At 42.7% G+C, this 27494-nt stretch overlaps 2 protein-coding genes across 3 annotated transcripts in view; one reads left to right on the forward strand and one right to left on the reverse strand.

The window, feature by feature from the left end:
* The window catches only part of LOC125740159 (tripartite motif-containing protein 16-like), a 112626-nt gene extending 85517 nt beyond the window's left edge, over positions 1-27109 (reverse strand). The window contains exons 1-6 of one of the 2 annotated variants that reach the window (XM_049011008.1): positions 26469-27109; positions 24910-25005; positions 23266-23499; positions 22935-23094; positions 22462-22521; positions 15171-16026 (exon numbers count right to left, since the gene is read on the reverse strand). In XM_049011008.1, the coding sequence (XP_048866965.1) occupies positions 15494-16026; positions 22462-22521; positions 22935-23094; positions 23266-23499; positions 24910-25005; positions 26469-27059 (1674 nt within the window). In that variant the 5' untranslated portion in view covers positions 27060-27109 and the 3' untranslated portion in view covers positions 15171-15493. Of the gene's footprint in view, positions 1-15170; positions 16027-22461; positions 22522-22934; positions 23095-23265; positions 23500-24909; positions 25006-26468 lie in introns of those variants that run through there. The other variant, XM_049011009.1, reaches the window with a different exon arrangement.
* On the forward strand, positions 304-9466 carry LOC125740154 (tripartite motif-containing protein 16-like). Its single transcript, XM_049011002.1, has 6 exons — positions 304-987; positions 1809-1904; positions 2929-3162; positions 3334-3493; positions 3878-3937; positions 8591-9466. The coding sequence occupies exons 1-6, from the start codon at positions 397-399 to the stop codon at positions 9124-9126; spliced, it is 1677 nt and encodes a 558-aa protein (XP_048866959.1). The 5' UTR covers positions 304-396; the 3' UTR covers positions 9127-9466.
* Positions 27110-27494: the final 385 nt, after the last annotated feature.

A 27494-nucleotide genomic window follows, 5' to 3' on the forward strand; every position in this document is an offset into this window, starting at 1 on the left:
AAATTTATGTCTAAACCTATAATTGCACAGACCTGCATGTCACACCTGATACCACATGATAGAATCAAATCCCATTACTTTTTTTTGCAGTAAATCTGACACATACATTTATTCTCAGTAGTACTGCTCTCTTATACCATTCTACCTATTTTCCATCCACAAAAACAGTTATACTCAGAAAAGCTAAATAACTGTCAGTTGTTTGAGTAGTTTGTATAATATAATATTTTATTCAAAAACTCCAATTCCAGTATTTGCCCAGTCTGCTCTTCTCAGTCTGGCCTCAGTCCAAAACCACACCTACTGCAGCCTGAGAAGCAGGAAGTTCCTCCCACTCTCACACACAGACGACTGTGAGAGAAAACGAAACTGAAACCTATCAGGGTTTGTGGTAAAATGGCCGAAGCCAGTTCAGCACTAGATCCGAACCAGTTCAGCTGTCCAATCTGTCTGGATCAACTGAAGGATCCAGTGACTACAGCCTGTGGACACAGTTACTGTATGAACTGCATTAAGAGCTGCTGGGATCAGGAGGATCATCTTGGAGTGTACAGCTGCCCCCAGTGCAGACAGACCTTCATACCCAGACCAGTTCTGAGCAGAAACACCATATTGGCTGAAGTGGTGGAGAAACTGAAGAAGACTGGACTACAAACAGTTACTCCTGGTGATGATTATGCTGGACCTGGAGATGTGGAGTGTGATTTCTGTACTGGGAGAAAACACAAAGCTGTCAAGTCCTGCCTGGTGTGTCTGGCCTCTTACTGTGAAACTCACCTCCAGCCTCACTATGAGTCTCCAGCTTTTAAGAAGCACAAGCTGACTGATGCCACTGGACATCTGCAGGACAAGCTCTGTTCCCAGCATGACAAACCCCTGGAGGTCTACTGCCGTACCGACCAGCAGTGTATCTGTCTGCTGTGTGTTATGGATGAACACAGAGGCCATGATACAGTCTCAGCTGCTGCAGGAAGGACGGAGATACAGGTCAGGCCAGAAACTTTTATATAAATTGTAAAATTTATTTAAAATAAAAATAGCTTGTGTCTTTATGCATTTGAGTTTATCCGCTATGAAGACGCCAAGATCAAGTCCGGTTTGGGAAAGTAAAAGAAAAATGACGTAAAAATGCAAAATATTCTTATTAAGTATAAAAAGTTCTCATTGAATTCCTACTGAAAACTCCTTTAAACAGTGAATCATGTGGCTGCAGCTGGATACATACAGCAAGCAAACAGGGTTCAGAGGTTCACTTACTGTTTGGCTGAGCATCTGAATGGCTGAGATGTCTGAGCTAAGAGGTTGTGGTGTGATTGTTGCTGCCAAATGCTGTGGGTCCAGCATCTCAGAAACAGCCACCATCCTGGGATTTTAACACACTGCAGTGTGTAGAGTTTACTGAGGATGGTGCAATAAACATAAACACCTGTGGTGGGTCTGTGGGTGAAAATACCTTGTTAATGAGAGAAGTCAGAGGAGATCAGCCAGACTGTTACAGCTAACAGGAGGGTCACAAGTGCAAAAAATAACAGCTCAGTACAATGGTGTTGAGTCAAGGGGTCTATGTCCAATTTATCCTACCTACAGTACAGTCAATCCATCCCTCCCTCAATCCATCCATCCATCCATCCGTTCGCATCCATCCATCTCCTGATCGCTTATCTGGGTCAGGGTTATCTGGAGCACCTGGAGCCTTTCCAAGGCAGCATAGGGGATAAACCTGGGGTCCACCCTGGACAGGATGGTTAAAGAACTGTATCTCTGCTAATGAAACAAACATCTTTTGTCATCTTGTTTCTTGTCTGTAGAAACAAATGGGAGAAACACAGAAGGAATTTCAGCAGAGAATTCAGATGAGAGAGAAGGAGCTGCAGGAGCTGAGAGAGGCTGTGGGCTCAATTACAGTGAGTATGAACCTGAGGAGAAGATAACAGCTGGCTTGTGATAATCTTGAATCAAGACTCTTCCCCAGAGTCAACAGATTTATGGAGTTGTGTGGATTAATCACACTAAGGTCACTGTGGGTTATTCTGGGTCAGAGGTTTAGTGGGACAAAGGTGCCAGATAACAGTGTCACGAGACAGAACAGGAACAGGGCACCCAGACAAGGTGCAGTCAAAGAGCCAAATCACAGTATGGCAATCAAAGTCGGGGTTGTTAACAGAGATGGGAAAGCGGGTTAATCTACCCAGGGGAGTGAGGGAAAAGGGGAACATTCATGGGGACACGGTGAAGGGGAGACACTCAGGCTCAGCTAGATGGGGGTCGGGATCAGCAGTCACTTGGGTGGGAGGGTCTGCGAGATCAGGAAGACAAAGAGTGACAGGAGGAACCGCACAGAACCAGGGAGAACCGGGAAGATGAAAACATTGATAAAGCAAGTTCATCCAGTTTACCTGGTTTACCCGGTTTTATTCTAGCAGTAACCAGGACTAAAAGGAAGCAGCTGTCAGTATTCAGGCGAGGTACATTGGGCTGGGGGGCGTGGTTCCTGCAAGCGATCCAGGCTCCTGCTCACAAAGAGGGTTTAACTAACCTGGGGTTACAGGGATTATCCTATTTATTTAGAAAAATGTCATTTTTATATTCATTTGTGAAAAAGAAGGTTTTCTTATACCTGTGCAATGGAAATAAACACCATGAAGTTACCAATTAAACTGAGACCTAAAGGTGACACCCAATCTGCCACCAGTCTCTGCCAAATCCCTGCAGCTGACAGTGTATGAGCTTAATGAGTGATCATATCTAATCAGTGCTGGCTGGGTTTCAGTACCTGAGGCATCCAGCATGGTGACTCTCCAAACCCCAGCCCTGTGCTGTTTTTATACCTCCTGTCAGCTCACATCACTATTGTACAATGAGGCTCTCTGGAGTCTCAAAAGGGGCCAATTGTAACTTACCGTCCTCTGCTCCTTGTGTCACTAACAGAGCTCAGCACTGTCAGCAGTGAAGGACAGTGAGAGGATCTTCACTGAGATGATCCACTCCATTGAGAGAAGACGCTCTGAGGTGACAAAACTGATCAGAGATCAGGAGAAGGCTGCAGTGAGTCAGGCTGAAAGAGACATGGAGATACTGAAGCAGGAGATCAATGAGCTGAATAGGAGACACTCTGAGCTGGAGCAGCTTTCACACACAGAGGATCACATCCATTTCCTCCAGGTAACAGAACAGCTACTTTGGCAATAAGAAAACCAGAGTATTCTAATGGATGCATGTTCTCATTTGTATTTCATCTAGTCTGTCATTTGTCAGATGTTAATGGTCCTGCTCATTCCATTACAATACACATTTGTTATGATGAAGCTGTTTAATCAGACTGTGTGTCTGTAGAGTTGCCAGGGTCTTCCTGTTGTCTCTGAAGCTGGATTTGGACCCAGAATCTCTGTCTATCCATGCTGCTCTTTTGAGAACGTGAGGAAGGTGGTTTCTCAACTGAAGGATCAACTGGAAAATGTTTGCGAAAAGAAAACAGCAGAGATCCATCACACAGGTTAACAAATGAATACATTTTCCTGTCTGTTCATGTTAATATAGACCATGCAGAGAGAGTATGCAGTGCAGTCAGCCTCATGTTTGTGTGATCAAGTCAGTTTCTGCTTCCAATAAGACTCAATCTTTGTGAAAACCGATGATTTAGCTCCACATTCTACAGGCTGCAAAACCCAGATCACAGGAATCATGTTTCTTCTGCATTATAGAATCCAAAAATCTGTATTATGAGTAACTTACAATGATTTACAGCTTGTTAAACTGCCTGTTATTGTCCCTCATAATGATAATACCCTACTGCTGGTGTCTCCACAGTGAGTGAAGTCCATCTCCCACAAGTAAATTCCTTTTACTCACATCCCTGTTTCTCTCTGTCTCCTTCTAGTTCCCAAAGACGCCGTCCTACCAGCATTAGTGCCCAGGACCAGAGCAGAATTCTTACAATGTGAGTCTGTTCACACACACGCTTCTCTCTCCCTGTATGAGGTGGAGTGTGTTTTATTGTGTTTTATTGTCTTTCGTTTTTTTCTGCTAGGGGAGCTTCTCTTTCTCTCTCCTGCTGCCTCCTTTCACATTTACATGAGCTGTTTATGTCAGTAGCCTTTGGATCCAATTGTAAGGCAAGTTCATTCTGGGACTTTTCCACACACCAGGAATGGTACATTTGGTACTTTACCTTTTCCACTGACTTCCAGCTAATGACCAAAAGGGCAGTGTGTGGCTCAGTGGGCAAAGCCTGTGTGCCTGTAATCCGATGGTCGCCAGTTCAAACCCACCCTTTGCATGTCTGTGGGTCCATGAGCAAGGCCTTTAACTCCCAGCTCCCTGGACGCCACTACAGGTGGTAGCTCTTCACAGACAACTTACTCTACAAAGAGCAAAGGGAGGGAGGCATAAAAAGAGAATTTCCCCACAGGGATCAATAAAAAGTATCAATTATTATTATTAAAAGTTCCTGTACCCAAAGTACCAAAGCAGCTGCGGTAGTTTTTTGGTACTTGGTACTTGAGGTGGGACTTGCAAACACTTTCATTGCCTAAAACAAAGAAACAAATAAATAGTTATTTAAAAAGAAGTTACATTGTAGAGGCAGCGTTTTACTAAACTCCTGCTATTTAGTGCATTGAAAATATAAAGCAAACATTAATATCTTAAGCCCTGTTTATGATGAGCTGACAGTGTTAGCAGACCTCAGGTCTTCAGGAAGCTTGTTCCACAGACGGGGAGCATAGAGACTAAAAGCTGCTTCACCCTGCTTGGTCTTGATTCTGGGACACTGAGTAAACCTTTCCCAGATGCCCTCAGGGGTCTGCATGCTGCGTGACATTCAAGGAAATCAGAAATGTATTTATGTCTGAGACCAATTAGTACACAAGAATAATATTTTACAACGAATCCTGTATCACTCAGGAAGCCAGTGCAGAGATTTAAGGATCAGGTGTAATATTCTCTTATGCTATCATGTAATTTTATCTTATGGTCAACCGTGCTGAACGGAGCACTGAGATCCAATAATACAAATCAAAAACAAGATTTGTGATTCGTCACTGCTGAGATAGATATCATTTAAAACCTTAACACCTGTAGTGTCAGTGCTATGCTGTGGTCGAAATCCAGACTGAAAAGCATTTAAGGTCATTGTTTTGCACCATGAAAGAACTAAGTTGCTAAAAAACAGCCTTTTCAGTGATCTTTCCTACAACAGGTAGGTTTGAAATATGTCTATAGTTACTTACTAATAGGGCATCTAGGTTGGATTATTCTAAAAGATGTTTGATATCTCAGGTCTTCAGTCCCCTTTGAAAAAGGCCAGACTGAAGAGAACTATTGACTATTTGTAGCTCATCTGATGCTGTATAATAAAAAACATCAGCATTAAAGGAGCTTGTAGGTAGAGTGTCAAGGCAGCTGGCTGGAGGCCTGAGGTGCTGAACAGTTTCTGTCAAGGCTGCATGGTTTAGGTCAGTGGTCAGTAACCTGTGACTCGCGATCCACATGCGGCTCTTTGACCTCGTGGCTGCGACTCTTCTCAGAATGACAGACACATTCACATTTTCATTTATTAACAAATTATGATAATAAATTATTTATGGCTTAATATTTATGGAGGGTCCTCCATTGCGCACTTCTGTAATGTCTTAACTACATCATTTACATCTTCCTCAGCACCATTCTCTTCGACAAGATTATGTCTGGTGAAATTATATGCTCTCCGGAGTTTTCTTCAGTAACTGAGATTGGATGTACGCTTCCGTGCTTTTTGGGATTCCTAATTCTTTCTTATACTTTCCGTAGTAAATTGTTACCATTCCTTCCCGAATCTTTATAAAAACCGGTATATTTTCTCTGATTTACTTATTATATCCTGCTGAGTTCGGATTGGTGAGGACATTTTGCGCTGCTCGGTCAGCAGTTACAGTAGTGAAGTGCAGAGTGAAGGACAGACAACTACAGAGCCAAAGGAATTTTACTCAAGAGAGGAGGGGTGACGCAGGGCGAGTGAACCAGGAGCGGGGAATCAGAGTCAGGCAGACAGAAGTCCCAAAACGGGGTTTAATGTGGGCTAAGCACATAAACTCGGAGAACACTTCACAACACTTTTATTGACCGGACTTGGGTAAACTGACTTGAGTGCAGACTAAATACACATGACTAAGGGACGGAAGTGCAGAACAGCTGAGAACAATCAGGAATTCACATGAGGTAACGAGGGGGGCGTGGCAAACAGGTGGAACGGACGAGCAGGTCATGACAGGAGGTGTGAGGGTGAAGACTTCCGGTACAGAACTGAACAATGTCGTAGTATTAGTCACCTTTGCACGGTTACATGTGCGAGTGATTTAAAACTGAGATACCCCCTCCCCCCTGAAATAGTCTTTATTTTTAGTAAGTACTTGAAGTTTTGTCTTTGTGTTAAATGCATATACACTGATATTGCATTAAAAATCGTATCTCAAACCCCCTTCCCTACCCTCTTTGTAAATCTTGGGTCAGACATTTAGGATGAAATGGCTCTTTGCTTTAAAATGGTTGCCGACCTGCCAATCTAGGGGGTGGAAAAGTGTCACGTATAGTGATTTGCAGCCAAAGACCTAATATTCAGTAAAGCTAAGATGAATGTATTAAACACATTGTCTGACCCAGACTGTAGGTGTCACACAACTGGAGTCAGATTAGATAGCATAGCTGTGGGCTTTGATGCACTTTGTTCCTCTTGAAGTCAGTCAGAACAGGAATGGCTGACACTGGGGCTACTCCTCACTGCCTAGTGTGGGCTGTAGCTACTGCAGTGGATCCAAACCAAGTAAGCGGGGGGGCTTAAGGGCCCAGGCTGTCCTAGATGTCATCATGCACTGTAATGCTGAAAGCAGGGAGGCTGCCCTTGCTTTGTTTGGGTAGCAGGAACTTTTTGGTGCCACACAGTAACAACTAATCAAGGCCTTTTATCTACATCCTTAAGCTAAGTTCACACTACATGATTTTAGCCACAATTTTCTGCTTGACATTGCTGTCAAAACCCCCAGATTGCATATCGATTGGTGCCGGCAAGTCAGACCTCAATAACCATTTGTAACTGTTCAGATATTTCACCTGACGGAGGTGCTGTTGCATTGCAGACACCCGTCAGGTATTTGGAGTTGTAAATATCTCGACTTTGTTGACGACTCCAAATCCTGTAGGTGTGAAAGTGTTGTGGCTGATAATGAGCTACAGCCAATGAGAGCACAAGACACTGGGTGAGGAGTGATGTTAAAAAGGAGAAAAAACTTACATTTATTTAGATACTGTTCTTATTGTTCAGGTATGTGTACGTGTATATACATTCACACAGTTATTGTGATGTGTGTGTGTGTTTTTTGTCCTGTATGTAGATGGATTTTCATGCGTTCAGGTAAATTTCTGTGAGTGTGATTTTAGACAACATCCAAAGATCCACCAAAGCAGAAAATCACTTAATTTCATTTGTCAGTTTCTTTTTTCTCTTTTTACAAATAGGGTAGGTTTGTGTCTAAAGATGACTAGTTTCTTAAAAATGGTAGTTTTAATTGGTAATCGAAAAAAGACTTTTTTGTGCACTGAGTATACCTTTATTGAGAATCGTTAGTATTGTCCTAAGTCGGCACCCATAGTTTCCCCCAAATTGGCTGTGACACAGCGCATCTCCTCAGTCTGCGCTTACCGCTGCTGGAGGGAGGTAAGTGTGCAAATTGGTTCACAGGATGTTCGTATTATGATGTAAAGATAAACTCACTTTTAACAGTGATGTTTGGAGTACAATTATATGTTTAAGCATTTGAAATCTATCCATTTTGAGAATGTTTCTATGCCTTTCATTTTAGGTTTATTATACAGTATGTATATGAGTTATGTTTTGTTTTCAGGATATTCTGGGCTACTCTGAAATGTCATAAACTGATATGTTAATGCTGACGCAGTCTTGAAATTTCTTTTTCTTGATATCATTGATGTCATTTTTGTATGAAGATAAACTACTAGCGCCTATTGAAATTTCCCACATTTTAGTAAGTTAAAATACATGCCTCATTGCGCACAGGGTTACTCTGGAATAATTTAGCCCACAATGTTGCATCTTGGACACCCGGATCAGGTAAATTCTCTCGATCATGTCTGTATTCAAAGTTACCAGCCTGAGGCTGAGTGCGAAAAACAACGCGTTTTGCTTTTTCGGGTTTTAAGGGTTATTTTTTTGATGAAAGTTTATAGTTTTATTAACCTGTAATTAAGCCTGTTAATTTAGCACGCGCAGCATTTCGGCGAGTCTTCCCGCCTGCGTCGCGCGGGCGTCCGACATTTCCTGAGTTATTTCACATACTTGAATTCCCGCTTCGTTTGCATATTTTATGTATCGTACAAAATAATAGACCGCAGGCTAAACTGCAGTTTGGTCCCCAGCGAGTCTCACAGCGCAGGGGGCAGCCGGAGCGCCGCAGACTCGGGCGGCTACATGAGTATATAGGGAATAAAATGTGTGTATTGGAGCGAGTTCTGTGTTAGTGAGTGTGTGAGGTGTGACAGTGATAATGATGGAGATGCTGGGCTTCGTCATGGGATTAATCGCTCTTCCTCTTGCCTACAGACTCCTGCCAGCTGACGCTGGACCCCAACACAGCAAACAGAGACCTGTCTCTGTCAGAGGGGAACAGGAAGGTGACACTGGGGGCAGAGCAGCCATATCCTGATCATCCAGAGAGATTTGACTGGTGGCCCCAAGTTCTGTGCAGAGAGAGTCTGACTGGTCGCTGTTACTGGGAGGCTGAGTGGAGTGGAGATGGAGCCCAGATAGGAGTGACTTATAAAGGAATCGGGAGGAAAGGAGGGAGTTATGACTGTCTGCTTGGATACAATGACAAGTCATGGATGCTATGCTGCTCTCCTGACAGTTACTCTGTCTGGCACAATAATAAACAGACTGACATACCCATAAAGCCCTCAGACTCCCTCAGAGTAGGAGTGTATCTGGACCAGGCGGCTGGTACTCTGTCCTTCTACAGAGTCTCCTCTGATGGACTGACCCTCCTGTACAGCTTCACCTCCTCATTCACTGAACCCCTCTATCCAGGGTTTAGATTTTATTCAAGGTTTTTTTATTATAACTCCTCCGTGTCCCTGTGAATGCTGGGATAGCTCACTGTGTGCTGGAGGAATCATTTTTACCTTATCAGAGTGTCACATGTCGCTGCTTCTCCACGGCAAACAGGTAAAATCTCTGCTTTTTAACCAGTATAACCCTTTTTACTCTGTCTGAAGTGTAACGTATGTCAGACAAAATCAGTGACTGGGTACAGGAAACTGAACAAACATGCAAAATGACTGTTTTTCTCTCCGATTGAAATGTGATGAAATGTAATCCTGATTGGGGGGGTTTCCCCTCCCCTGTAAATGTACATTTTATATATTTCTGTATGTATATTGTATTTGCTCTCTGTACACTGACAATAAAGGCTTCCTGTTCTATCCTGTTAATGTCCTGGTTCAGCTCTGCTCAAAGCGTAAATGAGTAACATAACGTATAATACAATTAAATAAATTCACTTTACTGTAATTGAACATAATGTAAGAGTAATTTGGTGTTGAGGGGGAAGAGGGTCTGCTTTGTTGGGGCTCGCGGATGGAGCGCGGTGGTGAGATGAGGTGACGGAGGAAATAAAAGGAGAGAGTTGGCGCGGGAGAGGGGAGAAGAAAAGTAGCGGGAAATGCGTAGCGCTGAGCGGAGCTGTATATGTTCTTGTTATTTTAGATCAGGGGAGTAAATATATATATATATACATCCACATACAGTCTCCGGCCTCATTCCTAAATAAACCTCGAAGCCTAACGAACCCCAGTCAAGAAAAGAGCGTCACAATAACTAACACCATTAGATTAAATAAGCATATATAATAACCATGTAAAAGGAGATGGGAGACATAATAGCAAAAACAAAAATATTCAGAGTTAAAAACAAAAAGTTATAAATCACATTAGTTACACATGTTAGATTAAATCACTCGATCAAAATACTACAAGCAAGAATAAAAATTTCTTAACTAAAACGATAACAATCGACAAGCTAATTAGCAAATGGCGTCTCTCTCACCCCCATTAAAACACGGGAAAAGAATCATTAAAAGCCGAACTAAGTCCTTACTATTTTGATATAGTTTGGTGAACCGAGTGTGCTGGCTTCAGCTGTCCGTCTTTATGTTTCTGAGCTCCGCCCCGTCACTCCCATCATCCATCTGTGCATCAGGATAACTATAGATTATTTATATATCATGACACTTACTATCTAAGTAAATAATTACACAGGTAATTAAAAATAAAGCGTAACACATTTTTACTCATTAAAAACACGGTTTAACTTCAGACAGCTGAGCCGCACGCCCCCTACTGCCGCCCTGAGGTAACTGCGGGTTTCCCGTTGGTCGCAGCACGTGAAACGCTGCGGTCCCTCAGTTAACGTCCTTATGACAACACGCCAGATATGGTTAACGGGTACAGTCATTATTTAACGCACAATAGAACATTAACCTGTTACAATTACTCAAAAGTAAACCTGTAAAATTAAAATGCATTAAATCTTTCTTGAATGAGCTTATTTAATATCAAGGAGAATGGACATAGTTGAGTTGATTTGCTGTTCTGACTGCAGCCTATTTTTACTTTAGTCTAATGTGGACAGCTTCCTGATTTACATCAGTAATACACTGTATGTGATTCCAAATTACTAAACCATACATATATTCCCTTTTTTAGAAATCATGATTTGAGTGTCTTTTTTAAGCCACACAATTTAGGAATAAGATCAGATACAACAGAGGTGGAAAATAATTAAGAAAACACTCTATATTTTAAGAAGCAGAAGGTCACACTGAGCAGCAGGTTTACTTCCCGGTTCGAAATTTCTAAGACAACAGTAACAAGAATAAGATGAAGCAGGAGACACTGGGAACGACCAGAAACCAGCCATAGATGACCGTTAACTTATCTGACAGTTTCTCATGAATCGTAGGATGACATCAAGTGACCTTTAAAAGGAATGGGAAACATTAAGTGCAGGTGTGAAGTGCACTGCTAGGACAGTTCACATCAGGCTCCTAGAAGCAGGACTGAAGTCCCACAAAGCAAGGAAGAAGCCCTTCATTAATGAGAATCAAAGAACAAGGCCACAGTTTGCAAATATATAAATTATTCACAGGCAAACACCCATAAACTGAGAAATGAGTAAAACAAACTATTCTGCTGTGTCCCACAATACACTCACAGCGGCATTGCAGCAATACAGATATATCACTGAACACAGTGGAAAGGTGGATTCTTACTCTGACGTCCCTCCCCATCCTCTAGTGACGAGCTCCACATTCTGTGCTGCTGCCTCTGCTGGTCACTTGTTTGTTTCTCTCCCCCTGTCTAATTTAGACGTGGTGCACTTGTTCCCCTGGGGGTGGGTGTATAAGGTGGGTCCCCCTAAGGGGGGAGGAATCGATCCTGTGGCAGCCACCACGCCGGCTTCGGCTCTGCATCAGTGTTTCATTCTCCTTTTCTGTTCTGTTCTCTCCTGTTTGTGCTCTTTGTTAATAAATCACCCCTGACAATCCAGCATCCCGGGTCTGAGTCCGTTTATGCTGCGTCTGACAGCAGCTGGAATGTAACACTTACAGGGACTGAAATGCATGAGCATGAGGGTTTACAGCCTATATGCACAAAAGGGGGGGGGGGGCTTAAGGGCCCAGGTTGTCCTGGATGTCAGTCTGCATTGTAATGCTGAAAGCAGGGAGGCTGCCCACACTTTGTTTGGGTAGCAGGAACCTTTTGGTCCCACACAGTAACAACTAATCAAGGCCTTTTATCTACATCCTTAAGCTAAGTTCACACTACATGATTTTAGCCACAATTTTCTGCTTGATGAGAGTTTTTGGAGACTGCAGACAAAACCCCCAGATCAGAGGACAAATTAGTGTCCGATTGATGTCGCAAGTCAGAGCTCAATCACCATTTGTGACAGTTTAGAGATGTGACCTGACAGAGGCGCTGTTGCATTCTATGCCAAACTTAGTGATGTAAAAAAACACACGACAACTCAAAACAGTTCCACCCAAACCACACTGCCATCAATGGTTAAAAACATTAACCATTTAGACATTTTTTTAGTTATATGTGAATGAGGCTGCTATCGCTGAACACTGTTCTATGCTGGCATGTGATCACACTGGAGAAGCATGTAGAGCTGCTTTCCCAGACTCCACTGCTGCTACCCACTTCAAAATGCACAGGGCAAAGTGTACAGAAATGATTAATGGTGTTCTAGCACCATACTTTCTAAAAAAGTTTGCAGATGTGGGTGAGCATCGTTCCAGCCTCCTCCTTGATGAGTCCACAGATGTAAGTGAGTCTAAGTACCTGGTGCTGTAATAAGATACTTTAGTGACACCAAGCAGACAATCGTGTCAACATTTCTGGGGCTGGTTGAGTTCGAGGGAGGAGATTCTGAGTCTATAGCCAGTGCTGTTGTGTACAACTTTTTGCTACATCAGCTGCTTACTCATTTAAGTCACTCAGTTGCTGAACATAGAGAACCTTGACCAAAATGATTATGAGCCACTCTTTCTGTGAGCCAGCACAGCCTGTGTGTATGTACTCCGCCAGAGTGTCTCTTTGGGGTCACTTTAGCCGGTTCCAAGCCCCGATTAAGGAGGAGGGTTGGAAGTGTGATATATAAAAAAACAGGAATCAACAGAAGAAAGTTTATTTGTGTCACGCCCGGCTCGTCCGATCCTCGTGTGCCACGCCCCCTCATCATCCACGTGTGCTTCCCTGATCATGCCCAGCTGTGTCCTGTTATTTTTGCCCTGTCTTGTGTACATCAGTCTGCGTCTTTCTCAGTCGAATGTCTGTCATTAACGTTATGTTATGTTGTGTAATGTCCGTAGCCGTCTCCCCTTCAATAAATCCCCAGCTTTCCCCGTCTTCCGCCTGCCTGCTTCTTCCTTCCCTGCTTCCCGCCTGCCTGTTTGCACGTCCTTAAATGCGAATTCATAACAATTTGTAATTCTAAACATATTTAGGGTGTTTTAAACCACTTGTTGTCTCTCCCACAACATTATTATGCCATAGACTAACAGCGGCCAGAGGAGACGAAGCAGGATGCCATGTTGGTAGATCCAAGCCATAAGCTTTCCAGGAAGCCCAGACTTGTCCACAGCCGAGAGCCACGTGTCAAGGTTATCTTGGTGTGCAGTGGTGTCCCTCAGATTGCTAGTGAAGAGCTTGCCCAGGCATCACATGGAATCTGAGTGTCTCCCAGGGTGAAGTGGAACCGCTCAGCCACTTCTCCTTTCCTCAAGACTAAGCACCTGTACTTGCGGGCTTGAGGCTCATTCTTGCCCATGTAATGAGTTGTTCAGGACCTTGGAGAAGTCACCTGCATCCGGGCAGTGACGTTGTAGTTACAGTCCATATATGAGATCGTCCATATATGCTCTAATTAACTAACTAGAGCCAAGTCCAGGCGGCAGGCAAACCGGCATAACCGACCGCCTGCTAGTCGCTTAGAGTCGTCACCTAGGTTTCATTTCATTGAGACTGTGTCTGTTCCCCGCGTCTTTAATCATGGAGGACTATTCCACCGTGGAGTGTGCCATAATAACTTAATTAAAATCACAATGAATCCATAACTAGAAAACAGTTTTGATGCTATATTTAAACTTAAACTTGGACTTCTGAATATAAGATCACTGGCTCCTAAAGCACTATTAATAAATGAAATAATTACTGATTTTAGTCTTGGTGCCCTGTGCCTTACTGAGACCTGGCTTAAACTGGATGAATTCATGGCACTGAATGAATCTACTCCAGCGGAATACAGTTATAAGCATAACCCGCGACCAAATCGCAAAGGTGGTGGTGTTGCTGCAATTTTTCAGTCCAACTTAGGAGTGTCGGAGAAATGTGGTGTGAGTTTCACCACATTTGAAACTCTTGTTCTTAGCCTTGCTGGCTCATCTCTTTCTAGTTCGTGACCCCAAATCACCATGGTTATTGTGTATAGACCGCCTGGGCCGTACAGTGATTTTCTTAAGGAATTTGCTGATTTTTTAACAAAGCTGGTGGTCAGTACTGACAAAGCCGTTATTGTGGGTGATTTTAACATTCATATGGAGACAGATAGTGATCCCTTAAAAATAGCGTTTGCAGCTATTCTTGACTCTGTAGGTGTATGTCAGAATGTAGTCGGGCCTACTCATGCCTGTAACCATACCCTTGATTTGATCATTAGTCATGGCATCCTGGTGGAACATGTGTCTATTATGTCCTCTGCTCTCAGATCATTACTTGTTAACATTTGAAATCCAGTATAGCCTCCCGTTGACCACCACTGCAAAGTATAGAATCAGACGTTCTATTAAGGCACTAACTACAACAACATTTATGAAACAACTTCCACAGTCCTTCAGCCTTACATCTGAAGCATCGTGTGTAGATGAACTTGAACAGGCAACTTCAAACATGGAAAAATCCCTTCGCAGCACTCTAGATCTTGTGGCTCCACTTAGGAGGATAAAGCATAGCAATAACAAACCTGCCCCCTGGTACTCTGATAATACACGTGAACTCAAACAGGCATCACGCAAGCTAAACTAAACTAGAAGTCTTCAAATCTGCCTGGAAAGAGAGCCTCTCTAAATACAGACAAGCACTAGTAACTGCTCGGTCTGTGTATCTCTCCAGATTAATAGACATGAACAAAACCAATCCTAAATTCCTATTTGAATCCGTAGCTAGGTTAACACAGAATTCCTCATTAAACTCGCAAGTCCCGTAAGCTCTTAAGAGTGATGACTTTCTTACATTTTTTAATGATAAAATAACTAAGATTAGACAGACTATCCAGTGCACACCCTTACCTACTTACGGCTGCCAGCCACCTGCTAGTCTTATGCTTACCAATAATGAGACCTTTGAATCATTCATTCCTATTACACACTCAGAACTTTTGAGCTTAATTTTCTCCTGTAAACCCTCTACTAGCCTTGTAGACCCAATTAGCTCTCATGGTGAGTTCACAAGGCAAGGTTAAATAAAGGATTGTGAACCATCAGTCTGAGAGACCATCATTTCAACCGGGGACACTACAGTTACTCAGTTACGCTTTAGGCAGCGCTGAACTGGGACATTAACAGGATAGAACAGGAAGCCTTTATTGTCAGTGTACAGGCAGCAAGTACAATATGTGGACAGAAATATATAAAATGTACATATACAGGGGAGAGGAAAAGCGCCCATCCCCATCAGGATTACATTTCAATCAGAGAGCTAAAGAGTAATTTTGCCCATGTGCTTGGTTTGCCGAGCCCAATCACTTAGTATTTTGTCTAACATACGTCACACTTCAGACAGAGTGAAAAGGGTTATACTGGTATACTGGTATTTTTTTCCATGGAGAAACAGTGACATGTGACACTCTGATAAGGTAAAAATGATTCCTGCAGCACACAGTGAGCTATTCCAGCATGCACAGCCACACAGAGGAGTTTGGAGAAATATAAAACCCTGGATAGAGGGGTTCAGTGAATGAGGAGGTGAAGCTGTACAGGAGGGTCAGTCTGTCAGAGGAGACTCTGTAGAAGGACAGAGTACCAGCCGCCCAGTCTAGATACACTCCTACTCTGTGGGAGCCTGGGCACTCTATGGGTATGTCAATTTGTTCATCATTGTGAGAGACAGAGTAACTGTCAGGATCGCAGCACAGCATCCATGACTTGTCATTGTCTCCAAGCCCACAGCTATCACTGTCTCCTTTCCTCCCTATTCCTTTATAAGTCACTCCTATCCAGGCCCCATCTCCACTCCACTCAGCCTCCCAGTAACAGCGACCAGTCAGACTCTCTCTGCACAGAACTTGGGGCCACCAGTCAAATCTCTCTGGATGATCAGGATATGGCTGCTCTGCCCCCCCTGTCATCTTCCTGTTCCCCTCTGACAGAGACAGCGCTCTGTGTGCTGTGTTGGAGTCCAGCGTCAGCTGGCAGAAGTCTGTAGGCAAGAGAAAGAGCAATTAATTTCAACATGAAGTTGATTTTTGCACTCAATCTCAGGCTCGTAACTTTGAATAGGTATAACACAGTAAAGAGAATTTCCCTGATCCAGATCATAGCATGCGAGTGGAGCGAAGCATAAGCGAGGAGCGGAGCAGGTGAAATTTGGTCCCTCTGTCTCGCTCCAATTTTGCTCCGATACCGCTCACATTACTACTTTGAGGCGTACCCAAATCTACCCAGAATTCATCTGTATGATTATCAAGGCTGTTACACAAATTGGCCGAGATGAAATTCGCAAAGTATTTCACAAAGGAAACTGATAGGTCATACAAGTGTACTATTCTTATCAAACGTATAAATGACAATAATGTAGAGCAAGGAACACAATGTGGTGAAACTGTTGCAATGAGTAAATATTCACTTTGGAATCTAAAAAGACACCTTTCTCGGAAACATGAGCAAAACGTGAGCAAGTTTTATATGGTTGTACTGTAGCATATGAAGTCTATAAAGTAAATAAAAGTATGAAAGTCTATAAAGTAAATATTGGTAATCAAATAAATTAGTGTTGTCACTCAAAGTGGGTCTGATATGATTTTTTAAATTCACGTAACACTTCCATCCATCCATCCATTTTACAAACCGCTTATCATACTGGGTCGTGGGGGGTCCGGAGCCTATCCCGGAAGCAATGGGCACGAGGCAGGGAACAACCCAGGATGGGGTTCATCGCAGGGCACACTCACACACCATTCACTCTCACACGCACACCTATGGGCAATTTAGTAACTCCAATTAGCCTCAGCATGTTTTTGACTGTGGGGGGAAACCAGAGTACCCGGAGGAAACCCCACGACGATATGGGGAGAACATGCAAACTCCACACGCATGTGACCCAGGCAGAGACTCGAACCCAGGTCCCAGAGGTGTGAGGCAAGAGTGCTAACCACTGCACCACCATGCTGCCCCCACGTAACACTTGTCATTGAAATTTTATTTTATAGAGAGAGATGCAGCGGTAGCATCAACAGAAAAAAAATGAGGAATTTAAAATGTGGATGCTTAGCCTGTATATTCTTTATGTTGCTATGCCCACTGATTACTTTATTTTTAAGCCTGTTTTTGTGTAGAATGCCATTGCAAAACCAGCCCGTTGTGTCACGCTCGGAAAGACGGGTGCGCTGAGCGAGCGTGGTTGGGGCGGCTCGAAGAGCAGTAAAAGCAAGTTGCAGGCAAGATGCGGGACGAACAGGGTTTAATGGAGAGATCAGGACAGGAAACAAGGTACAGGCACAGGTATCACGCAACACTTTCAATGACAGACAAGGGGTTAATGCAAAACAGGGACTTAAATACACGGAACAAGGCAGAAAACAAGACACGACTGGGCACAATCAGGAAATCACACGTGGGTAATTAGGGGGCGTGGCACACACGAGGAGCGGACGGGCCGGGCGTCACACGTTGTTGCTTACTGTATATGTTGTTTAAAAATAAATGTTTTCTGTTCTGAGTGACAATGTTGCCGTTGCTCATATTTCTTTATGATATAAGGCTTCAGCTAAAGGTGACATTTGTTAGGCATGCAGATTATTTCTCCATCTTTTGGAGCGAGTGTGCAACTGGAGCGAGTGTGGAACGATTTGACTGGAGTGGGAGGAAATTTTAGTGGAGCAAGGAGCGGTGTTGAGCAAGGCACACATGCAAACATGCAGAAGCACACATATGGAACATCATACCAGATGCGTTAGACCCTCTTCAGTTTCCTTATCGGGCTAACAGATCCACAGATGATGCCATCAGCACTGCCATTCACACAGTGCTCTCACACTTAGAGCTAAAGGACAGCTATGCAAGGATTTAATTTACTTTTTACAGTTCTGCATTTAATACGGTCATACCATAAAAATCAACAGATAAACTACTCACTCTCAGCCTACCAAGACGTGTCTGCAGCTGGATCCTAAATTTCCTTACAGGTAGAACACAGTCAGTTCGGATTGGGGGCCACTCCTCTGCTGTACAAATTCTCAACACAGGAACTCCCCAGGGCTGCGTGCTGAGTCCCCTGCTCTATTCCCTCTTTACTTCTGACTGTACGGCATCACAGAACAACACTAGTATCATACAATTTGCTGATGATACAATGCTAACTGGACTGATTACTGGTAGTGATGAGACAGCATATAGGAGAGAGGTGGTGAGTTTAGTGGAGTGGTGTCAGGAGAATAATCTCTCCCTAAATGCTGACAAAACCAAGGAGATGACTGTAGACCCAAGGAAGAAACAAAAACATCACACATTACTGCATATTGGAGAGAGTGAAACAATTTAAATATCTTGGTGTTCACTCGAGTGATGACCTTACTTTGTCTCTCAACATCAATCAGCTGGTGAAGAAGTCTCAACAGGGTCTGTACTTCCTATTGTAAGAAGGCTAAGGAAATTTGGAATGGAAACCAGAATTCTTAAAAACTTCTACAGAAGTACTATTGAGAGTATTCTCACCAGCAACATCACAGTTTGGTGAGAATTGCCCAAACCATTATTGGAGCAGCTCTACCATCATTGGAGGACATCTGCCACTCCAGAGTAATCAGGAAAGCCCATAGTATCATTAGAGACAGTAGCTACCCTCAGCACCCACTGTTCACACTACTGCCTTCAGTGTTGCCAACTATTTTCAACGGAAAGTATCTAAAGTCTGCTTGAAAAGTCGTCAAATGTCGCTAGGTGACGTCATGCGTATATTTGCTTATTGATTACGTGATTACGTCGTATTTGCATTCTGCGTGTTTTCCCTAATCCTTCCTCACGTGTCCAATATAAAACTGTTATCAATTAAATTACATTAAATATTTTCTGTCAGACAACACAACGGAACTTATTAACCAGCAGTTACATCCTCTGCAATGAAATAATAAAAAATGAGAAGAAACGGTCAAATTAAATACTTTTATTTCAAGCAAAGGAGAAGCAGGTCCGTGGCAACACCGTTTGCACATGCGCAGCTTATTCACATGTATGTCAGCTGCCGTGCGGTCACGGGAATATGCTGCTCCTTTCAGCCGGAGCTAGCGCTCACTGATCAGAGCAGACACAGGGAGATGAGTAACTGTACCGGGAAAACAAGACCTCGTGTTGGCAACACTGTATATATCCCTAATACCATTATTTGTGTTACGGGCCGTAAGCAAAATACGTGCCATAAGTGGTACGGGAGGATTCCTACAGGTTCTCCGAACGCCCTGCCACTCGCCCATTCGTCAGCTGTCCCATCAACTCACGCCCCCGATCTGCAGCACCGTTTCCTGCTTCCGGTCCTCTGCCCAGAAAGGCCCACGGATCGTGTTTTCGGGAGTTTTGTAGCTCTTTGCTCATTGCTATCTCTCGCTGTTGTGGTTTTGCTTGCTGGATGTGCCTTACTGTGTACGATTGTTTTTATTTCTTGGATTCCGACTTTCGCCTTGCCCTTTCTGATACTGTCGCCTTGATTGTTTGCTCTCCTGGTTTTGATCTCACCACCTGTGTACCGACTACGCTTTTGCTTTCCCCTACGGTTTGCTGTGTGTATATTCTGGTGCGTACAGAATGACTGCAATTTTAGTTCGTGATGTGTATTGTTCATTTTGGTTAAGGAGGTAGGAATTAGTATTGTTTATCTTAGTTTTTGTTCACTTACGAGTAGCTCAGATTGGGGTTTCGTTCGGTAGATGTGATTTGTTTATTGTTTTGGCCGCTGTCACTCCCGAAGTCTGTTGCACCTAGTGCTTGTGAACATGTCTGTGAAAAATATAAAAACGATAAAAAAAAGACTCCCGTTGTGTCCCGTGTTCCCTTTCCTCAGCCCCCCGTTGTCCTGTTTTTCCCTATTCTTTTCCTTTCTGCTATGCTCCAACCCTAGACTGGAGCGTAACATTGGTTTTATCCTTTGAACATATTTGAGAATTTCAGGTTAAACATTTAACAACGTACAATAACAAATAAAAATATTACAAATATTTATTTTTATTTTAATATTCAGATAGAGGAGGCCGGGTAGCATTATAGACTATGCACTTTGAAATGATTTTATTTTTTCGCTAATGGCACTACTGAATTTACAGTACTCAGTTTTTGGGTAAATAAACACGTATTTGTGTTTCAAATGAGAGTGAAATCTGTGTATTTGTGTACTGCACAGTAAAACCTTAATACCATTTCTTAACATTGGTTTAATTTCATCTTGGTGAATATGACTTACAGAATCGAAAGGAAACTTTAAACATTGTACTTTGCACTTTTAATTTTAGTTGACTAAATCAATTGTAGTTTAGTTGACTATAATCTTACGATATTTTGTCGACTAAAACTAGACTAAAATAAAATGACTAAATTATGACAAACTAAATTACATTTTAGTCAAAAAAACGGAATAAAACTACATAAAGGTTTGCTGTCAAAACAAACTGCTAAGTGCAGACAGGAGACGATCAGTGTCAGCCAGTTTGAGGGAGACTATGGGTGCCGACTTAGGACAATACTAGCGAATCTCAAAAAAGTTATACTCAGTGCATGCACAAACACGATATCCATGAAGGTTTTTTTTTTGTTAAAATTACCAATTTAAATTAAGAAAAATTATCTTTAGATGCCCCACCCCCCCACTTGCAATACGCTTTGGATCCACTGCTGTAGCTACAGCCCATACTAGGCAGTGAGGAGTAGCCCCAGTGTCAGCCATTCCTGTTCTGACTGACTTCAGGGGGAACAAAGTGCATCAAAGCGCACAGCTACTCTATCTAATCTGACTGCAGTTGAGTGACACCTACAGACTGGGTCAGACAATGTGTTTAATACATTAATCTTAACTTTACTGAATATTAGGTCTTTGGCTGGCAAATCACTATACGTTGCACTTTTCCACCCCCTAGATCGGTAGGTTGGCAACCTTTTTAAAACAAAGAGCCATTTTATCCTGAATGTCTGACCTTAGATTTACAAAGAGCTGCTGGGTAGAGAAGGGGGTTTGAGATACGACTTTTTAATGGTATAGAGGTGTACATGCATTTAAGGGAAAAACAAAACTAGACGTATTTACAAAAAAGAAAGACAGATAGTTTTTTTTTGGGGGGGGGGGGGCATGTCAGTTGTAAATCACTCGAACATGCAAGAGCGCAAAGGTGACTAATATTACCACATTCAGCTCTGTAGTGATAGTCTTCACCCTCACACTTCCTCTCTTGAGTAAAGTTCCTTTGACTCTGCAGTTGCCCTTCACTCTGCACTTCACTACTGTAACTGCTGACCGAGCAGCGCAAAATGTCCTCACCACTCTGAACTCAGCTGCTATAATATGTAAGTCAAAGAGGATATGCCAGTTTTTTACAAAGACTTGGGAACGAATGGTGATGATTTACTACAAAAAGTAGTCAAGGTCGCTGACCCCTGACCTAGACTGGTCAACCTTGTCAGAAATTGTTCAACAGCTTAGGCCTACAGCTAGCTGCCTTGATACTCAATCTGCAAGTTCCTTTGATGTTGATATTTTTAATCATCAGATGTGCTACAAATAGTCAATAGTTCAGTCAAGTATGATTGGATCTCAGTGCTGCCTTCAGCCCGGTTTACCATAAGATAATATTACATAATAGCATAAGAGCACATTACATCGGTCTTTAAATCACTGCACTGGCTTCCTGAGCATCACAGGATTCGTTGTAAAATATTACTCCTTTGTGCAAAGTACTAATTGGTCTCAGACATAAATACATTTCTGATTTCCTTTAATGTTACGCAGCATGCAGACCCCTGAGGGCATCTGGGAAAGGTTTACTCAGTGTCCCAGAATCAAGACCAAGCAGGGTGAAGCAGCTTTAGTCTCTATGCTCCCTGTCTGTGGAACAAGCTTCCTGAAGACCTGAGGTCGGCTAACACTGTCAGCTCATTATAATCAGGGCTTAAAGTGTTACTGTTTGCTGCTGCTTATCAATGTATTAAATCTGTAATAGTTTAGTCATACGCTGCCTCTACAAAATAACTTCTTTTTAGTTAACTATTTATTTGTTTGTTTAGCTTTTAGGCTTTTTTTAAAATGTCTTTTAAATTAACAGTGAACGTGTTTGCAAGTCCCACCTCAAGTATGAAATACCAAAAAAATACCTCAGCTACTTTGGCTACAGGAACTTTTGGTACTGGTCCGTAGCTGGAAGGCAATGGAAAAGGTAAAGTACAAAATGTACCATTCCTGGTGCTGTGGGAAAGCCCCTGAATGAACTTGCCTTGCAATTGGATCCAAAGGCTACTGACATAAACAGCTCATGTAAATGTGAAAGGCCAGGAGACAGCAGGAGAGAGAAAGAGAAGCTTCCCTAGCAGAAGAAGATGAAACACAATAAAACACACTCCACCTTATACAGGGAGAGAGAAGTGTGTGTGTGAACAGACTCACATTGTAGGAATTCTGCTCTGGTCCTGGGCACTAATACTGGTAGGACGGTGTCTTTGGTAACTAGAAGGAAAGAGAGAAACAGGGATGTGATTAAAACAATTTACTTGTGGGAGATGGACGTCACTCACTGTGGAGACACCAGCAGTAGGGTATTATCATTATGAGGGACAATAACAGTCATTTTAACAAACTGAAAATCATTCTAAGTTCCACAAAATACAGATTTTTGGATAAAATAATGTAGAAGAAACATGATTCCTTTGATCTGGGTTTTGGAGCCTGTAGAATGTGGAGCTAAATCTTCAGTTTTCACAAAGATTTAGTCTTATTGGAAACAGAAACTTACTTGGTCAAACAAACATGAGGCTGACTGCACTGCATACTCTCTCTGCATGGTCTATATTAACATGAACAGAAGGCAAAATGTATTTTTTATATTTTTATATATTTTAAAATATTTTTTATATATTAACCTGTGTGATGGATCTCTGCCATTTTCTTTTCAGAAACATTTTCCAGTTGATCCTTCAGTTCAGAAACCACCTTCCTCACGTTCTCAAAAGAGCAGCGTGGATAGACAGAGATTCTGGGTCCAAATCCAGCTTCAGGGACAACAGGAAGACCCTGGCACCTCTACAAACACACCGTCTGATTAAACAGCTTCATCATAACAAATGTGTATTGTAATGGAATGAGCAGGACCATTAACATCTGACAAATGACAGACTAGTTGAAATACAAATATGAAAATGCATCCATTTGAATACTCTGGCTTTCTTATTGCCAAAGTAGCTGTTCTGTTACCTGGAGGAAATGGATGTGATCCTCTATGTGTGAAAGCTGCTCCAGCTCAGAATGTCTCCTCTTCAGTTCATCGATCTCCTGCTTCAGTCTCTCTATGTCTCTTTCAGCCTGACTCACTACAGCCTTCTCCTGATCTCTGATCAGCTTTGTCAGCTCGGAGCATCTTCTCTCAATGGAGTGGATCATCTCGGTGAAGATCCTCTCGCTGTCCTCCACTGCTGACTGTGCTGAGCTCTGTTGGTGACATAGGGAGCACAGGACGGTAAATTACAATTGGTCCCTGTTGAGACTCCAGAGAGCCTCATTGTACAATAGTGATGTGAGCTGACAGGAGGTATAAAAACAGCACAGGGCTGGGGTTTGGAGCGTCACCATGCTGGATGCCTCAGGTACTGAAACCCAGCCAGCACTGATTGTAAATGATCACTCATTAAGCTCATACACTGTCAACTGCAGGGATTTGGCAGAGACTTCTTTTTCTTAAATGAACATTAAAATGGTATTGTAGCCGTTCACTTGAGAAAGAGCCACTAATGACACATTCGCACACAAGTTAGGCTCTTTGAACAAGTAACAGAACTGGCCTGGTTTTATTGCTTGTTTTTACCAGCCTTTAAAAAGGCCAACCTGTTACCAGTGCGTCCCCTAAAGGCTAGGATGCACACAAGCATAAACCCGTGAGCGAGGCATCATGATAGAGGCCAGACTCACCCAGTTATCATTTGCCATACCCGTTACACCCATGGTGAGTCTGGACATCCATCATGAGCTCGCTCATCCAAACACAACACAATACAAAGAACATGTGCAGCTTGCTCTTTTACCTGCAAACCCAGAACATGCACACATAATGAGCAAAACTCAAGCATAATCCCTGTTCCCATGATGCACCTCCTACAACAGCCAATGAGAGCTCCCACAGAACCATTACAGTATTTTTAATAAATAGATAAATAAATGGGATAACTCCTATAACCCCAGGTTAGTTAAATCCTGTTTGTGAGCATGAGCCTGGATCGCTTACAGGAACCACGCCCCCCAGCCCAATGTATCTTGCCTGAATTCTGACAGCTGCCTCCTTTTAGTCCTGGTTACTGGTAGTATAAAACTGGGTTAACCAGGTAAACTGGGTAAATTGGTTTTATCGAATGTTTTTGTCTTATCATGCTAGACTACTGAGCGTTTGTCTGCCCCGGTTCTCCCTGGTTCTGTGAGGTTCCTCCTGTGACTCTTTGTCTGCCTGATCTCATAGACCCTTCCACCCAAGTGACTGCTGATCCCGACCCCCATCTAGGTGAGCCTGAGTGTCTCCCCTTCACCGTGTCCCCATGACTGTTCCCATTTTCCCTCACTCCTCTGGGTAGATTAACCCGCTTTCCCATCTCTGTTAGTAACCCCGACTTTGATTCCCATACTGTGATTTGGCACTTTGACTGCACCCTGTCTGGGTGCCCTGTTCCTGTTCTGTCTCGTGACACTGTTATCTGGCACCTTTGTCCCACCAAACCTCTGACCCAGAATAACCCACAGTGACCTTATTGTGATTAATCCACACAACTCTATAATTCTGTGGACTCTGGGGAGGAGTCGACATTCAAGATGATCACAAGCCAGCTGTTATCTTCTCCTCAGGTTCATACTCACTCTGAATGAGCCCACAGCCTCTCTCAGCTCCTGCAGCTCCTTCTCTCTCATCTGAATTCTCTGCTGAAATTCCTTCTGTGTTTCTCCCATTTGTTTCTACAGATGGGAAACAAGATCACAAAACAAGTTTGTTTCATTATCTGAGATAAAATGCCTTAATCATCCAGTCCAGGGTGAACCCCAGCCTTGTGCCATATGCTCTCTGGGAGCCTGACCAGAATAAGCGGTTAGGGGATGGATGTGGAGATTAAGATTTTAATGGTACTACTACTCTTACCGATATTGCTTATCAGTCAGGTACTTTACCAGTAATCTTATCGGTACTTTTTGTGAGAGAGAAAAAAAACAAATTGAGAGCAGGAGAACATTGCTTTATTTTCTTATACGTACTGTATATTAATTAACCGTCTTGAGTTACAAACTGCAGGAACATTGTTTTGAAAGTCACTACTATTATAGATTATAATTAGATGTGCACCGATCTTTATGTAACTAGGTGGAACCAGTATCGGCCATATGTGACAATCCACGTCCGATACTTATTTAGTTTTTTTGCAGTCTGTAAAAACATAGTTCCTATTTCTTGTTAGCTTTCTGGAGTCGGATAAGAAAATGTTTTTAATGTGTGATACTACCCATATAGCATCATATTATTGTGTCAGCGTTGGATTATAGTTAAATGCATTGAATTATGGTCAGTGTTAATTTATCAACATTGAAACTGACTTGATTTTTGGTCAGATTTTCAATATTGAAAAATTGATGGTGGCAAAACCTTGATTCAATGTTGATATAAAGTGAAAGATTGAAGATCCACGTTGTTTCAACCTTGTCTGATATGGAATCAATGTCATTTCAACATATATGTGCTGTCTGGGTAATATGCTCAAAAAATACATTAGGCGTATGTTGTGATTTGCTCCAGGCTGCTAATGTACATAACATACGTGACGTAACAGAAAAACTATGAGCTCCAGGCTGCCAGTCGAAAACTGCATTTCTCTGTATGCTTGTGATGAACTTTCGCTAGATTTTTAGATGGATTGCTTGGGTTACCTTGCATGCAAATAACTTGTTGCACTTGTGGCAACGAGCATTGTCAACATCAACTCTAGAGAAATGTAACAATACATTTGAAAGTTAGTCTGGCAATGTCACCAGAAGCAGAACCCCTGCATGAGCTGCATGTTGCTGTGCATGAGAGAGAGAGAGAGAGAGAGAGAGAAAGAGAGCGAGTGCGAGTGATCTGCCCCCTGCACTGCCCCTCACACGCAGGCTCCGAGAGCAGTCTCTCTCTTCTGGATTAGGAACAGCGGAAATCAGTCAGAAACAGAGCTGGTGAGATGAAATGTGCAAGAGATATTTTATGTGGCAATAATAAGTAGGACATCGTTTTTCTTAATTTCTCCAGTACAGACAGCAGAATGAATAACACTGATGCTTACCGATACTCCGGTCTTAAAAAATTTTCCCCAAATTTAACTCAAATGCATTAACAGAAAACCCATTTTTATTTCAAATAAATGTTAGAATTTATATAAGAGTATTTCTGGCCTGACCTGTATCTCCATCCTTCCTGCAGCAGCTGAGACTGTATCATGGCCTCTGTGTTCATCCATCGTACAGAGATAACAGATACACTGTTGATCGGTACGGCAGTAGACCTCCAGGGGTTTGTCATGGTGGGAACAGAGCTTGTCCTGCAGATGTCCAGTGGCATCAGTCAGCTTGTGCTTCTTAAAAGCTGGAGACTCATAGTGAGGCTGGAGGTGAGTTTCACAGTAAGAGGCCAGACACACCAGGCAGGACTTGACAGCTTTGTGTTTTCTCCCAGTACAGAAATCACACTCCACATCTCCAGGTCCAGCATAATCATCATCAGGAGTAGCTGCTTGTAGTCCAGTCTTCTTCAGTTTCTCCACCAATTCAGCCACCATGGTGTTTCTGTGCAGAACAGGTCTGGGTGTGAAGGTCTGTCTGCACTGGGGGCAGCTGTAAACTCCAGCATGATCCTCCTGATCCCAGCAGCTCTTAATGCAGTTCATACAGTAATTGTGTCCGCAGGCTGTAGTCACTGGATCCTTCAGCTGATCCAGACAGATTGAACAGCTGAACTGGTTCAGATCCAGTGCTGAACTGGCTTCAGCCATTTTACCGCAAACCCTGATAGGATTCAGCTTCAGTTTCACCAACAGTCGTCTGTGTGTGAGAGCGGGAGGAACTTCTTGCTTCTCAGGCTGCAGTAGGTGTGGTTCTGGGCTGAGGCCAGACTGAGGAGAACAGACTGGGAAAACACTGGATTTTAAGTTTTAAATAAAAGTCTTGCATCATACAAACTATTCAAACAACAGACATTCATTTAGCGATTATGAGTATCACTGTTACTGAGATTATTTTTCCTCAAACAAGCTATAATCCCACTATTTGATTTTGTAGATATAAATTAGATAGAAAGGTATAAGAGAGAAGATATTTTTTTGCGAATATATTTTATTGCTTAAAGACGATAACACTGGACACAAAACACTACAATGCTTGACTGGAAAGTAGTAAAACCAATATATGAGCAGTAGTGAGAAAAAGAA

Source organism: Brienomyrus brachyistius, chromosome 4, assembly GCF_023856365.1.
Source record: "Brienomyrus brachyistius isolate T26 chromosome 4, BBRACH_0.4, whole genome shotgun sequence".
NCBI classification, from domain to species: domain Eukaryota; kingdom Metazoa; phylum Chordata; class Actinopteri; order Osteoglossiformes; family Mormyridae; genus Brienomyrus; species Brienomyrus brachyistius.